Source organism: Coregonus lavaretus, assembly GCF_964263955.1.
Source record: "Coregonus lavaretus genome assembly, chromosome: 13".
Taxonomy (NCBI): Eukaryota; Metazoa; Chordata; class Actinopteri; order Salmoniformes; family Salmonidae; genus Coregonus; species Coregonus lavaretus.
Genome location: NC_140000.1, coordinates 31,061,083 through 31,077,531, shown reverse-complemented (window position 1 = coordinate 31,077,531; position 16,449 = coordinate 31,061,083). Strand labels below are relative to the sequence as shown.

The 16,449-nt window shown below is 44.3% G+C and overlaps 1 protein-coding gene across 4 annotated transcripts in view; it reads left to right on the top strand.

Moving 5' to 3' along the window:
* The window catches only part of LOC311140757 (R-spondin-2-like), a gene marked incomplete at both ends in the record, with an annotated part of 80,971 nt that extends 65,007 nt beyond the window's left edge, over nucleotides 1-15,964 (top strand). For 2 of the 4 annotated variants that reach the window (XM_084175975.1, XM_084175972.1), the window contains one exon: nucleotides 15,846-15,964. In XM_084175975.1, the coding sequence (XP_084032101.1) occupies nucleotides 15,846-15,964 (119 nt within the window). The remainder of the gene's footprint in view (nucleotides 1-15,845) is intronic. The other 2 variants (XM_084175974.1, XM_084175973.1) reach the window with 2 other exon arrangements.
* Between the last annotated feature and the right edge of the window lie 485 nt (nucleotides 15,965-16,449).

Sequence of the window (16,449 nt, the reverse complement as noted above, 5' to 3'; positions counted from 1 at the left end):
CCTTCAACATGTTTCACAAATGGGAGAAATGTACTGTCACAGTGTGATATTGTCCATGACATGGTTAGGGCTGTAAAGCCAGGTTCTCTGCTGAGGGTTCATTGGAGGTTTTAGGGCTTTGATGGGTTGTCAGTGGTTTCTGTATCTAGAGATGAGATCGGAGGCAGTCTTAGGTGCTTCAACAGACTCACATTGAGTTGATGAGTTCAAATGTAAGTAACCCTCAGTGTGGCCCTTGCCCGGGCTGCAGCTCTGCCTACCAGACCTCCAGCTCTCTGACTGTGGCCCGCACACGCTTTCATCTCCACATACAGACCACACATAGCATACCAACACACACACACACACACGTATTAACACACACGCAAACACACACACACACACACACAAACACACACACTTGCCTACGTACACAGACACAAACAGACTTCAAGCAGAAAAGGACATAGTATAGCTTATGTTTATCTACTCTGCTCTACCCTTGTCTTCTCTCTCGTGCACTCTCTCTCTCTCTCTCTCTCTCTCTATCTTTCGCTCTCTCTCTCTCTCTCCATTTCTCTCTCTCTCTCTCTCTATCTTTCTCTCTCTCCCTCTCTCTCTCTCAATTTCTTTCTCTCTCTCTCTCTCTCTCTCTCTCTCTCTCTCTCTCTCTCTCTCTCTCTCTCTCTCTCTCTCTCTCTCTCTCTCTCTCTCTCTCTCTCTCTCTCTCTCTCTCTCTCTCTCCCTCTCTCTCTCTCTATTTCTCTCTCTCTCTCACTCTCTCTTTCTCTCTCTCTTTCTTTCTTTCTCTCTTACACTCAAACATACACACATATATTTCAGACATGCAAGCACTATATGACAAAGCCAATCGGAATGACAGAGAATGTGCAGTGCACACAACACAGGATGACATTTTAGCATGGTGGTAGTGGCGCACATTTTTGAGGGGAACATCGGTGTGCCTGCGTCCGCCCCCTTGAGTGTGCTGGCTGTAAGGAGAAGGGAGGAGAAGGGAAGGGGGCCGGCTGGGAACATCTGGGACACAGTTGCACCGGCTCAGCCACCAGAAGCCCCTCTACCTCCCCCCTCCCATTCTCTCCCCTCTTTCTCTCTCTCTCTCTCTTACTCCCCCCTCTCTCTCTCCCTCTCTCTCTCTCTCTCTCTCTCTCTCTGTCTCTCGCTCTCTCTCCCCCCCACCCTCCCTCCCTCACTCCATCCATCTCTGGCGGGCCTGGTCTTTATAGAGACATCACAGCTTTTAATTAGAGCCTGATGATTCACAGAGAGAGGCTGTGGCTTTTGACCCACTCATGTCCAGGAGCTTGGACCAGGGAACAGACACACAGACACAACAAAGCAACAAGTACAGGCCTGCCAGATGCTGCTCAGTGTCTTTGTGTGTGTGTGTGTGTGTGTGTGTGCGAGCATACGTGTGTGTGTGTCAGTGTTTGTGAACACAGACAAATACAGGGAAGGAGAAGCAGAGCACTTAAGTAGAGGCCCACTCATAAAGGTTGTACTCAACTCAACACACAAGCAATGTGCCATGGGCTCTGAGGAGACAGCAACAGTTTGGCCTGTCTGTAACTATAATACGTGTTTTATTACATGGCTGAGGTGAGGGGGTGGCTGCCGTTTTACAGGCTCCAAACCAAATGTGCTATTTTGTGTGTTTTTTCGCATTGTTTGTAACTTATTTTGTACACAATGTTTCTGCTACCGTCTCTTATGACCGAAAAGAGCTTACCGGTACCCCCTGTATATAGCCTCGTTATTGTTATTTTATTGTGTTACTTTTTTTACTTTAGTTTATTTAGTAAATATTTTCTTAACTCTTATTTTCTTAGAACTAGATTGTTGGTTAAGGGCTTGTAAGTTGGCGTTTCACGGTAAGGTCTGCACCTGTTGTATTCGGTGCATGTGACAAATCAAATTTGATTAGATTTGATTTGAAATGTGATTGTGTATATACAAAAGGGAAAAACTTGAGAAACCATAGATTCTTCTATGGCTCATCCAACCTCTCAGACTTCTATGTGAATTACTCATTGACCAATCCCAGGTGCCCTATGGTTGACGTTTTAAATCCCCTGTAAAGTGCACCTAGTTTGCTTCATTGGTGGCAGGCTTTGGGATCATAACCCCACCCCACTGGGCCTTGAGACTGGGTATTGAGGTTGAATGGGATCACGAGTCACTCTATGAGCAACCGTCATACCTCTCTGGAAGGATGTTGTTGCCTGAAATACACAACTCTCTCTCTTATTCGACCCTGAAACGGCCATCAAAATGGAAATTGCACTGTAATCAAAGGAGGCCAAAGAACAAACCCATCAAATGTTTTCCATATGTCAAGACGTCAGGAAAGCCCCCTGTTTGTGTTTGAGTGAGTGGAGGGGTATTGGAGGATTATTGACAGACAGGGATATGGCTGGTGCCTGTGTAGGAGAGGAGAGGAGACTACAGCAGCAGCCTATAGCTGGATGATACAGGATCTGTAGGATCTGTCAGCTTCACTCAGCTGTCTGCTTGACTGGCGCTTGACAGGCTTCTGATCGAGCGCAGGCCTTAGTGAGGATCAGGGACTACTGAGAACTGACTGCTCTGGGTCTCTAACGAAAACACACACAACAGGAGCTCTGCTAGGACATCAAACAGACTGAGACTTCAAGGCTCAAATTAGATTTTGTCTAGTCGAAAATAACTCTTTTTACAAAATGGTTTGTTGTGTTTTCACGCTTTGTGAGTGCATTGTCGAAGGAGATGGGGCGAAAACCGTCCAGAGTTACCCAAACAATCCAAGAAGATAAAAACACAAAAACAAGGTTATATCCTTGAATCCCTTGTCATTCGCTATAGTACGGGGATTGTGCCATGATCCCCACAGCCCCTCTCTCTGGTTTAGCGTCTAAGCCCATCTGATTTAGCATGGCTCCCTCTTCGTTAGGGCCTAGTTCCTCTTTACGGGACAATTGTGCTCCTTGTCCAGACATGGGGGGGGGATTTCCTCCCCTCCGTTTTCCCAGAGGAGCAGGGGATGAAGGGACTTGGTGGAGAAATGAGGTATAAAGCAGTGAATCATGCCGAACAATTTCCTCCTAGATCCCTGCAAGCCCCCCAGGCCCCAAGGGGGGGGGGGGGGGGGGGGGGTAGACCAGAGGGGCTGTTGTAGGCCAGGGAGCCAGGGAGCCAGGGAGAGGAGAGCACACACACATGCCCCAGACAGCAGACAGACAGGCTGTGTGTGGCAGACTCTGGGTCGCCCCTTGGCGTCCTCACAATGCAGACATGATGTTCTATATGTACTGTATGTATGATGCACTGTTGACACAGCCTTGATATTTCAGTGTATGTGAGCCCCTCTGTCTGGAAGAGGATGCACTCCATCGTGTATGGGTGTGGATGCGTGCATGCTTGTGTGTGTATGCACTATACATACAGTACATATGGAATCATGTAGTAACCAAGAAAGTGTTAAACAAATCAAAATATATGTTATATGTGAGATTCTTCAAATAGCCACCCTTTGCCTTGATGACAGCTTTGCACACTTGGCATTCTCTCAACCAGCTTCACCTGGAATGCTTTTCCAACAGTCTTGAAGGAGTTCCCACATATGCTTAGCACTTGTTGGCTGCTTTTCCTTCACTCTGCCGTCCGACTCATCCAAAACCATCTCAATTGGGTTGAGGTCGGGGGATTGTGGAGGCTAGGTCATCTGATGCAGCACTCCATCACTCTCCTTCTTGGTAAAATAGCCCTTACACAGCCTGGAGGTGCATTGGGTCATTGTCCTGTTGAAAAACAAATGATAGTCCCACTAAGCCCAAACCAGATGGGATGGCGTATCGCTGCAGAATGCTGTGGTAGCCGTGCTGGTTATGTGTGCCTTGAATTCTAAATAAATCACAGACAGTGTCACCAGCAAAGCACCCCCAAACCATAACACTTCCTCCTCCATGCTTTACGGTGGGAACCACACATGCGGAGATCATCCGTTCACCCACACCGCGTCACACAAAGACACAGCGGTTGGAACCAGAAATCTCCAATTTGGACTACAGACCAAAGGACACATTTCCACCGGTCTAATGTCCATTGCTCGTGTTTCTTGGCACAAGCAGATCTCTTCTTCTTATTGGAGTCCTTTAGTAGTGGTTTCTTTGCAGCAATTTGACCATGAAGGCCTGATTCACACAGTCCCCTCTGAACAGTTGGTGTTGAGATGTGTCTGTGACTTGAACTCTGTGAAGCATTTATTTGTGCTGCAATTGCTGAGGCTGGTAACTCTAATTAACTTTTCCTCTGCAGCAGAGGTAACTCTGGGTCTTCCATTCCTGTGGTGGTCCTTATGAGCCAGTTTCATCATAGCGCTTGATGGTTTTTGTGACTGCACTTGAAGAAACTTTCAAAGTTCTTGAAATGTTCCGTACTGACTGACCTTCATGTCTTAAAGTAATGATGGACTGTCGTTTCTCTTTGCTTATTTAAACTGTTCTTGCCATAATATGGACTTGGTCTTTTACCAAATAGGGCTATCTTCTGTATTACCCCCCTACCTTGTCACAACACAACTGATTGGTTCAAACGCATTAAGAAAGAAAGAAATTCCACAAACTAACTTTTATAAGAATGCACACCTGTTACTTGAAATGCATTCATGACTACCTCATGAAGCTGGTTGAGAGAATGCCAAGAGTGTGCAAAGCTGTCATCAAGGCAAAGGGTGGCTATTTGAATAATCTCAAATATAAAATATATTTGATTTGTTTAACACTTTTTTGGTTACTATATGATTCCATTTGTGTTATTTCATAGTTTTGATATCTTCACTATTATTCTACAATGTAAAAAATAGTAAAAATAAATAAAAAACCCTTGAATGAGTAGATGTGTCCAAACTTTTGACTGGTAGTGTACATACTCAGCAGGACTCATGATAGTGTGAGTACAGTATATATTACACAATGTATGTGTGTGTGCATGTTAGGAAGGGTCTTCCAGACAGCACCGTGAGTGTTAGCAGAAGAACCCTCCTCCTTGTGGCCCCACAAAAGGGTCCAGAGGTCCAGAGAACCCCCCTCCACCCAGAACACTTATTGCCTGCCCCCTCCCTGCTCTGCTCCCCACTTTGGGCCCCGGCCCACGACCCAGGCCCACTCAACACCCCCAGCAGGCAGCAGGAAATGCATCTTCACCACCCTGAAATGAAAAGCAAATGTTCCATCCAATAATTTGTTTAATCCTTGGTGTGAGGAGGTCACCTCCTTGGCAGGACTACGTATGTTTTTTCTCTCGGTGCTAGCGAGCGTGCTTTTAAAAGTGTACAGTTAAGACTGGGAAGGTGGGGTTTTACAGAGGGAGAGAGTTGGGGTGCTCTGGAGTGGGAGTTCTTCATTCTCTTTAGTTAAAGGGTGCCAAGGCTGGTTTTAAAAGGCAAAGGCAGAGTGTGTAAAAATGTACTGCCAAGTCCTGTTTTTATTAGATTTTACTGTTTAATGGCATGGCGTAAGATAATGAATCACAGAGGCAATCAATGTACTTCTACTACAAACAAAGGGAGAGTCAAGAATGCAACCAAGTCAGCACCACGTTTCCCTGTTTAAAATGGTTCATTTCATTAGGGAATTACCCTGCATCTAACAATTGATATGTAAATTGTGCGATGGAACGAAGATCAATGATTCTGTTTCTACCCCCCAAGGCACCTTTCTAAGGCATGCAAGAAATATTTACATAAAATTGATTCAATTAAATGAATGAGTGAGATCAAATAATATATTGTGATCTGATTATGGAAGACACCCCACAATGAAAGCATGAGAATGACAGCCCAACCCTCTCCTCTGCTATGTGACTGAAGTGGAACGTAATTGACATCTGCCCTATAATTCCAGCCAGGATGATAAATGTGTAATATTCCACCCATAGTCCCCTTGATCTTTTAATTGGACGCCCGGTCCCCTTTTACACCACCCCCTGGTTTGCTACAGCTATCCACAGCTCGCTAACATTCACACACACACCCGCTCGCACCAGCACACACACTAGCGGAGCCACACACACTGAGAAACACGCACACATACACACATGCATGCAAGCAAGCATGTACACACACACACACTCATAGTCATACACACAGATCCCCACCATTGGCCATGCTGGAGAAACAGTGGCGAGGGGGGCCCCCTTTGATAATGACAGAGCTTTTTATTTTGCTCGTCAGAAATGAAACACAACGTTTAGCCATTCATTAAAGTTAACTAAAGCAAATTATTCCTCCTTTTCCGAGGGTTCTGTAGGGCAGCAGCTCAATGTATTTAGGCCCAGATGTGTGTGTGATTCAGATAGCAGACCACAGATGATGATGTGCAGCTCTCTCTGAGTTTCAGGCTTATCAGACACAGCAGCCTAGTCATCACGCCTGCACTCTGCGTGACCCTCTGACGTTGCCGTGGTGACGCCATCCATAAAGTAGAGCCAGAGTTGGTGAGCAACCGCCAATTTAACTTGGAGAGGGGTACCATTCAGGGGAGCAGAGTTGTGAGTGACTCTCCGGAGGTTGCCAATTTTGATTTCCAAAATTGGGGCATGGTCTGCTGGCTTGACTATATTAAGGTAGTTAGCGGTGTGGCGTTAGCGGTTAGCCAAATATTGACCAAATATTTACAGGTAGCGCTCTCATTAGCGAAGTATACCTGCTCAGAGTTGACAGATCAGAAACTGTTGACTGAAAGTTCACTGAATGTTTTCATCGTCAGACAGTGCCCTTCCCTCAACACTGGACCATTCCTCGATACCGGACCATTCCTGATACCGTTCCTGGGGAATGTTCCATTGTCTTTGTCACAGTCATTCAGCAGCTCGAAGGAGGAAAAAACCCAACTCCATATTACCCATCGGACAGATTAATCACTGTGTCAGTCATGCATGTTTTGCCGGGGCTTCTCCTCGCTAAAGACGCTAATCTCTGAGTTGGGTTTTCAATTTGACTTATTGTCAGCGAAATGGAGCTTCAAAGGCGGGACCGGTGGACTAACCTGCTGCTTAATCTCCCGACAGAGCCTCCGCCGCATAGATGAGAAAATAATGACCCACCTAATCCCAACATTAGCTTTTTAAATCGGAATGCATATGTTTTAAATCATCCCTGCTAAGCAGGATGGGTGATTGTAAGCAGAGCACTGGGGGAAAGAGAATGAGAAAGAGAAGAGTGAGCGAGAGAGAGAAAAAGTACGATTCAGAGTAATCTTGTTAGGCTAAATGACGCTGTGCAGAGAGGCTCTTGTCATCCGGTTGGCAAGATGGACTTGTTCTCATAAAAGATTGTCCTCTCTGGACAAAGAGGCAGTTTTTTTCTTTCTCCTTTTTCGCCGGCACATCTCTGTGTATCTTTCCCAATTCCCAACTATTTCCCCTTTTTTTTCAAATGTCTCTCCATCTCTGTCTCTCTCTCCCTCTCTCCCCCTTCTCTCGCCCTCTTTCCTACCTCTCTCTCGCGTACACTGTCACTCAAAAGCCCCCACTAAGTTCTTCCTTTTCTTCATTATCATCCTCCTCCTCTTCCCCCTCTTCTCTATTACTCACTCTCTAAACTCTCTGTCACTTTTAGGTCATATCTTTTAATGTGAACATCTGTAGACCTTGGCTCACCATATGTCCTTACCATTTTACATATTAACACACACATACTGTCCATGGAGTGTATCTTCTTCCAGACAGAAGAGCTCATCGGTGTGAGTGAGAGGAGCTGGCTACAGATACATTCCCCTTCACGGAATTATAAATGTATGTGTGAGGAGGCCTTTAATGGCTGCTAATCCAATTTCTGCCACTGAAATCAAATCTCGCTGGCGCCAGTAGTCCCCTCCTTCCTTCACAAATAATGGCTTTTGCTTTGGCATGTTTATGAAGAAGATGAGCCTCCAAAAACTCCGGCTTTACCGTACTAAATCCACCAGAATCTTCTTCGGAATTGTTTTGATCCCCTACCCTCAACTCCCCTTCTCTTAAGAAACATATTAATTGATGGTCTTGGGATGGTGGCAGCGTTTACTGGCGGGATGAGGTAACAAAAGGAGTGGAGAGGGTTCACTTCAGAGGAGGAACCCATTTACCGTTCGTCTTAATGCCTTCTTGTGGTTGGGCCCATCGATTTCCTCCAACCGCAAGCGGAGCAGATAAGATTAGGCCTTCGATTGGTGCGCTGCCTGCTGAAGCCTGAGCACTGGGTGGATGAAGTCACTTGGCCATGCCGCCAGTCAGTCAGTACACACACACACACACACACACACACACACACACACACACACACACTGTGGGCATGGCCTCAGTGATTATAGATTTGCATGCAGGTACACACTCCCACAGTGGCAGCCACCAGGTCCGTATCGAAATAATCATCCTTGTTCTTTTCTCTCTCTATCGAGGTCTGTTTTTGTCAATGACCTCATTGAACTGAGCCCATTCTTGGCAACGGGAAGAATACAACATTAACCTAATTATGGAAAAACATGATTTATTCCATAATTCAAACACTCACTCATCGTAAGGGATACATTTTCTCCGGTTTATTTGGTTCTCCAAAACAAAGATATTGGATGAAGGGAGTTTTGGCTCCATCTTTCTCCCCTGTGTAAAATGCTATTGAATGATTACCTGTGATTCAATTAGACAGAGTGCCGTGGGCATATCTCCTGAGAGATAGCATAGTGTTATTGGTACTATACAACAGGCCTACAGCACAGCATTCCTGTTGGGATATCTGGCTATGTCTCAACCACCATCAGAGATGGACAGAGAGAGAAAGAGAGAGATGTGAACGAGAGAGAGAGAGAGAGCGAGAGAGAGAGAGAGAGAGAGAGAGAGATGTGAAAGAGAAATGGAAAGTCATGGATCTCAACCGGACTGGTCCTGGAATGTCCTGGTCAGCAGAGGTCAGGGTGAAACTCCCACCCCAGTGCATGTAGGGAAGTCTAATCTGCCTCTGCCAGGTGCTTTGGCAGCTGATAAGATTGTATGTGACATTAGAGGGTCCAAGAGACATTTCTCAAAGACCTTGAGCTGATATGGAAGAGCGTACACACCCAGGCACACACATACATAGCCTACTCTTAGACAAACACACACACACAAAACAGACTTGGAGCGCGCTCCAGGGCTTTCTTCAGGTAGCAAGCACTTTACCAGAACCAGACTCAGACACCTGGCTCCTGCAGTGAGACCAAGATTGGGCTTACTCACACAGGCACAAATACAGTCGTGGTCAAAAGTTTTGAGAATGACACAAGTATTGGTCTTCATAAAGTTTGCTGCTTCAGTGTTTTTAGATATTTTTGTCAGATGTTACTATGGTATACTGAAGTATAATTACAAGCATTCCATATGTGTCAAAGGCTTTTATTGACAATTACATTAAGTTTATGCACAGAGTCAATATTTGCAGTGTTGACCCTTCTTTTTCAAGACCTCTGCAATCTGCCCTGGCATGCTGTCAATTAACTTCTGGGCCACATCCTGACTGATGGCAGCCCATTCTTGCATAATCAATGCTTGGAGTTTGTCAGAATTTGTGGGTTTTTGTTTGTCCACCCGCCTCTTGAGGATTGACCACAAGTTCTCAATGGGATTAAGGTCTGGGGAGTTTCCTCGCCATGGACCCAACATTTCGATGTTTTGTTCCCCGAGCCACTTAGTTATCACTTTTGCATTATGGCAAGGTGCTCCATCATGCTGGAAAAGGCATTGTTCGTCACCAAACTGTTCTTGGATGGTTGGGAGAAGTTGCTCTCGGAGGATGTGTTGGTACCATTCTTTATTCATGGCTGTGTTCTTAGGCAAAATTGTCAGTGAGCCCACTCCCTTAGCTGAGAAGCAACCCCACACATGAATGGTCTCAGGATGCTTTACTGTTGGCATGTCCTCGTCAACACTCTCACCTGTGTTAACGAGAGAATCACTTACATGATGTCAGCTGGTCCTTTTCTGGCAGGGCTGAAATGCAGTGTAAATGTTTTTTGGGATTAAGTTAATTTTCATGGCAAAGAGGGACTTTGCAATTAATTGCAATTCATCTGATCACTCTTCATAACATTCTGTAGTATATGCAAATTCAAATCAAATCAAATTAAATCAAATTTTATTGGTCACATGCGCCGAATACAACAGGTGCAGACATTACAGTGAAATGCTTACTTACAGCCCTTAACCAACAGTGCATTTATTAAAAATAAAAATAAAACAACAACAAAAAAAGTGTTGAGATAAAAAGAGCAGAAGTAAAATAAAATAACAGTAGGGAGGCTATATATACAGGGGGGTACCGGTGCAGAGTCAATGTGCGGGGGCACCGGCTAGTTGAGATAGTTGAAGTAATATGTACATGTGGGTAGAGTTAAAGTGACTATGCATAAATAATTAACAGAGTAGCAGCAGCGTAAAAAGGATGGGGTGGGGGGGCAGTGCAAATAGTCCGGGTAGCCATGATTAGCTGTTCAGGAGTCTTATGGCTTGGGGGTAGAAGCTGTTGAGAAGTCTTTTGGACCTAGACTTGGCACTCCGTTACCGCTTGCCGTGCGGTAGCAGGGAGAACAGTCTATGACTAGGGTGGCTGGAGTCTTTGACAATTTTGAGGGCCTTCCTCTGACACCACCTGGTATAGAGGTCCTGGATGGCAGGAAGCCGCCAAAATTGTCATACCAGGCGGTGATGCAACCAGTCAGGATGCTCTCGATGGTGCAGCTGTAGAATTTTTTGAGGATCTGAGGACCCATGCCAAATCTTTTCAGTCTCCTGAGGGGGAATAGGCTTTGTCGTGCCCTCTTCACGACTGTCTTGGTGTGTTTGGACCATGATAGTTCGTTGGTGATGTGGACACCAAGGAACTTGAAGCTCTCAACCTGTTCCACTACAGCCCCGTCGATGAGAATGGGGGCGTGCTCAGTCCTCTTTTTTTTCCTGTAGTCCACAATCATCTCTTTTGTCTTGGTCACGTTGAGGGAGAGGTTGTTGTCCTGGCACCAATTGCCATCATAAAAACTGAGGCAGCAGACTTTGTGAAAATTAATATTTGTGTCATTCTCAAAACGTTTGACCACGACTGTACTCATGTACACACACACACACCATGTCTATAATACACACACAGTGGTAATGGTGGGGTCATCCTCTGCCACCACAACAGCTTCTGATTCAAAACTACAAAACATTTTGATTTGCTTATAAATGTTTCGTTTTTTTGTTCAATTTACTCTGACCATGAACCCATCCACATGCAAAGCTTTAGTTGGCAGATTTTATCTACAAAAAAACAAACAAACATTATGCAATTAAGGATTGCAGAAGTGATGCGAAATGTGGCCAAAACTGAAAAGAAAATTGGGGAAAATATAGTACAATTATTTTCTGAAATGAAAGCCATTCTTCAATTTTGGCAGCAAGTTTTAATTCTGGGTCAGTGTGGGGTAAAACAAAAATAGCAAAAATGATTTGAAGGTTTCTGTTTCTTCCAAGACAAATTATCTGTTCTCGCTCAAAGATTTATGAATTTGTTCCTTGTTTGGAAAGTAATCGAGTTGACTTCTTAATCATATTTTTCCTGGTAAATTAAATGTTTTTTTTTCTTCTAGGAACTCTGGGTTGCATAATCATCTTAAGTGATTACATTGGTTGTAAATATGACATCATAAAAGCCTTGTGTATTCATTCTGTGTTACGCCCTTGGAAATGCTCAATGTGAAAGAGACAGACCCTGATCTGAAGCCTTATATCAGATCCAAAGGGGGGAAGATCTAAGTTCTCTTGGTATTGGTTGCCCTCTAGCTGTCAGCCTAGAGAACTCTGGTTATGAAATATAACCCAGCGTAGTCCATGCTCTCATGGACACAGTGGTCAAACAGAAACAGAAAAGTTAATCAGCTCACTTGGACAGCTCTGATGATATTCCAATGTTTGGTTTTCACAGTTCACATTGTCCTGGAATAAATGAGATATTTTGAGATATGAGAAGCATAATAATGACGCGAGGCAGACAGACCTCAGACCTGGGACAAATACATAATATGTCAAGGTAATACTTTGAGGGGTGCTCGATTTAGTTTGGAATTTTGGACTATTCCTTCTTTTTTTATCCATTGGTTACATTGTACTGGGGCAAACCAAATGAAGCACAGCTCAAGCTTTTGAAAGTGTTTGACAAAGAGTGTGTATTTGACCCAGGTCTGGAGGCAGCCTTGACCTACTTACACAACGTACTTACATCTTATGAGATGAGCAGTACTGTGACATAGAATCATGGTCTATATAATGTCATGGAGATGTGTAATCCCTTGTTTTTCCAAGAACATGCTTTAATCATGTTTGTGTGTGTTGTAAGAGAAGTGTTATGTAGTTCACAAACATATTAAAGCCGTGTGGATCATATCCGTCCTGTGTTCTTGACTATCCAGGAAAGCTATACAGTAGGTCTTTAAGTGAGATCTCACACATTTATTTGCACTACACACAAACTCGCACTACACGCAAACAGCCTATTTATTTATAAGACAGGATATTGTTCTAATGGCTCCAAGGAATGGCCCACATGGACCTAGCCCAGCTACAGAGGCCTTTTTAATACAGCAATGTGTGCTTTATTGTCATCAAATGTAATTTGTCTTGAGTTGATTGTATTGAAGGCCGTGTTTATGAAGTGACCTCTTTAAATGGCAATTAGGAAAATAAACCTATGGTCCAGATTGAATTGAGTGTTAATGCGTGCACTAACAGTCATAACCATACTGTAACTCACCCAAAGCATCTAAAGCGACATTTACTAAACAAGCATAGCAACTTTGCTGTTAATGTTTTTCAATTGGAGGTCATGGAAAGTTTAGAGCAAGATGTATGTTTTCCCCATGAGATGTGATTTTAAAGACTTTATGCTCTGAAGAGGGGATTATTTTTCACCCTCGGAATGGCCGATGTGACCAAAAAATAGCTAGCTAGATTGAATTAATTGCAGGAAATGGCTCTGAAATGTCAAAGTGAAATTGTTTGATATATGTGCAACTGTAACATTGCTCTCGTTAAAAATGCGAAAACATAATTTTTTTTATATCTCTTTTCCTCAAGTCTGTCTCTATTGATAGTAAATAATATTTTCTAATATATTTTACAGTGTGGTGCTGAGATGTTCAATTGAACCAGACTTTTTTGGGGCGGCTTTAAATGGCCGGCGTTTGGCCAGGCCATATAAGAAGGTAATTAGAGGTAATTCTGCCACATATTACATACTTTAGCCTTATTTTCCTTAGTGAAATGGCATGAACAAGTGCAATAATAGGACACGGAGCCAGGTTTTGAAAACCTACCGTTGAGACATCCATTTATATAGCATTCTTCTGTATTTTCCCCCCTCGGCGAACCATAGCATGCCTTGCTGTGCCAGATCAGGATCCAGATAGCATCTCATCATCCAAGCCTGACTCTAGTTTCTCCCCCATCAGATTTTATTTTTCTTCAGATCAGTTACCCACTCAAAACCAGCAGAGCTATGCCACTGCGCAGAGGGGTTGGCAGCAGGATTTTGCCCCCACCACCACCACCACCCAAAGCCAACCTAAAGGATTTTGCCCCATCAGTTCTCTCTCTCTCTCTCCCTATCTCTCTCTCTCTCTCTCTCTCTCTCACGCTCACACTCACATGCACACACACACTTCGTTATATTATTTGTGTCTTTTGGCAGCCAAACTGTTGCCTTTTTGTTCAGTAGCCTCTGTCATAGCGAACCAGGGGTACCGAGGTACCGCCACACACGGTTCCATTAGCACAGATTCCCAACATGCTTTGCCCACACCAATGACACCTGGGATACATTAAGATACATGAACCCTGGGCTTGCAAACGAGGACCTTTCCAGTTCGGAAAGAGTGTAATGCAATTTCCCCTTCTCTCCCCTCTGTGTACCCTAGCAGAGTGACTGGAAGTGATAGTGAGAGAGAGAGAGAGCGAGAGAGAGAGAGTGATGGGGCTGAATAAAGGTTGGCTTTGGGTGATGGTGGTGGTAGGGGCAAAATCCTGCCGCCAACCCCTCTGCCCAGTGGCATAGCGCTGCTGGTTTTGAGTGGGTAAGGAGGGGACCAAGATATATGGTATATACAGTTGAAGTCGGAAATTTACATACACTTAGGTTGGAGTCATTAAAACTAGTTTTTCAACCACTCCACAAATTTCTTGTTAACAAACTATAGTTTTTGCAAGTCGTTTAGGACATCTACTTTGTGCATGACACAACTAATTTTTCCAACAATTGTTTACAGACAGATTATTTCACTGTAATCACAATTCCAGTGGGTCAGAAGTTTACATACACTAAGTTGACTGTGCCTTTAAACAGCTTGGAAAATTCCAGAAAATGATGTCATGGCTTTAGAAGCTTCTGATAGGCTAATTGACATCATTTGAGTCAGTTGGAGGTGTACCTGTGGATGTATTTCAAGGCCTACCTTCAAACTCAGTGCCTCTTTGCTTGACATCATGGGAAAATGAAAAGAAATCAGCCAAGAGCTCAGAAAAAAATTTGTAGACCTCCACAAGTCTGGTTGAGCAATTTCCAAATGCCTGAAGGTACCACGTTCATCTGTACAAACAATAGTACGCAAGTATAAACACCATGGGACCGCGCAGCCATCATACCGCTCAGGAAGGAGACACGTTCTGTCTCTTAGAGATGAACATACTTTGGTGCGAAAAGTGCAAATCAATCCCAGAACAACAGCAAAGGACCTTGTGAAGATGCTGGAGGAAACAGGTACAAAAGTATCTATATCCACACTAAAACTAGTCTTATATCATCATAACCTGAAAGGCCGCTCAGCAAGGAAGAAGCCACTGCTCCAATACCACCATAAAAAAGCCAGACTACGGTTTGCAACTGCACATGGGGACAAAGATTGTACTTTTTGGAGAAATGTCCTCTGTTCTGATGAAACAAAAATATAACTGTTTGGCCATAATGACCATTGTTATGTTTGGAGGAAAAAGGGGGGACTTGCAAGCCGAAGAATACCTTCCCAACCGTGAAGCACGGAGGTGGCAGCATCATGCTGTGGGGGTGCTTTGCTGCAGGAGGGACTGGTGCACTTCACAAAATAGATGGCATCATGAGGAAGGATAATTATGTGGATATATAGAAGCAACATCTCAAGACATCAGTCAGGAAGTTAAAGCTTGGTCGCAAATGGGTCTTCCAAATGGACAATGACCCCAAGCAAACTTCCAAAGTTGTGGCAAAATGGCTTAAGGACAACAAAGTCAAGTTACTGGAGTGGCCATCACAAAGCCCTGATCTCAATCCTATTTGTGGGCAGAACTGAAAAAGCGTGTGCGAGCATGGAGGCCTACAAACCTGACTCAGTTACACCAGCTCTGTCAGGAGGAATGGGCCAAAATTCACCCAACTTATTGTGGGAAACTTGTGGAAGGCTACCCGAAACGTTTGACCCAAGTTAAACAATTTAAAGGCAATGCTACCAAATACTAATTGAGTGTATGTAAACTTCTGACCCACTGGGCATGTGATGAAATAAATAAAAGCTGAAATAAATCATTCTCTCTACTATTATTCTGACATTTCACATTCTTAAAATAAAGTGGTGATCCTAACTGACCTAAAACAGGGATTTTTTACTAGGATTAAATGTCAGGAATTGTGAAAAACTGAGTTTAAATGTATTTGTCTAAGGTGTATGTAAACTTCCGACTTCAACTATATGCATTAGCTGGTTTTAGAGAGACACCAAAGGGATGGAATAAATGTTCCTTTTTTACATTGATGCACTGCTTTTCTAATAGGCTCTCTTCTCCTTCTTGTCTTTCTGCTTCAGGAGGATCAGGGAAGCACCGACCCAAAGAACCAAAGAAGAAGTCTAACAAGCAGAGGCTCCGGTTCCAGGCCCAGAACCAGCACAGTGACCACCTGGCCTCCATGCGCTCCAGCCAGTAGAGGACTGAGTCCCCCCCCCCCCCCGGAACCTAAACAACACAAAGCTGCTAGCTGCTGCTCCACACACCTCCACCCTCCACTCCTCACCCCTCAACCCCCCCCCCCCAGCACACAGTCACACTACACCCTATTACTGTCCCTACACATGTCTATGGTTGTAGTAAAGTACACATATGCCCTCTGTCCCTGTCTCCCTCTGCCTTCTGCTGCTTCCCTCGTACCGTAGAGTACCGCATCATAGTGTACCGCTGACAGATCAGCTCCCCCCTTTGACCCCACTGTGACATCATAGAACTCATAGAAACACTTGTTCCCTTTGCTCACACGTCATGTACGTCGGGGGAGAACAAACCAACACAGACAGACTGACAGACTGAGGATGCAAAAGAGCAGAAGGAGAATGAGGAATGAGATGGATGTTGATAATAGTGATGACGGTCCAGCTATGGGGGCAATGGAAGACGTCAAGACGATGATTCTGACGG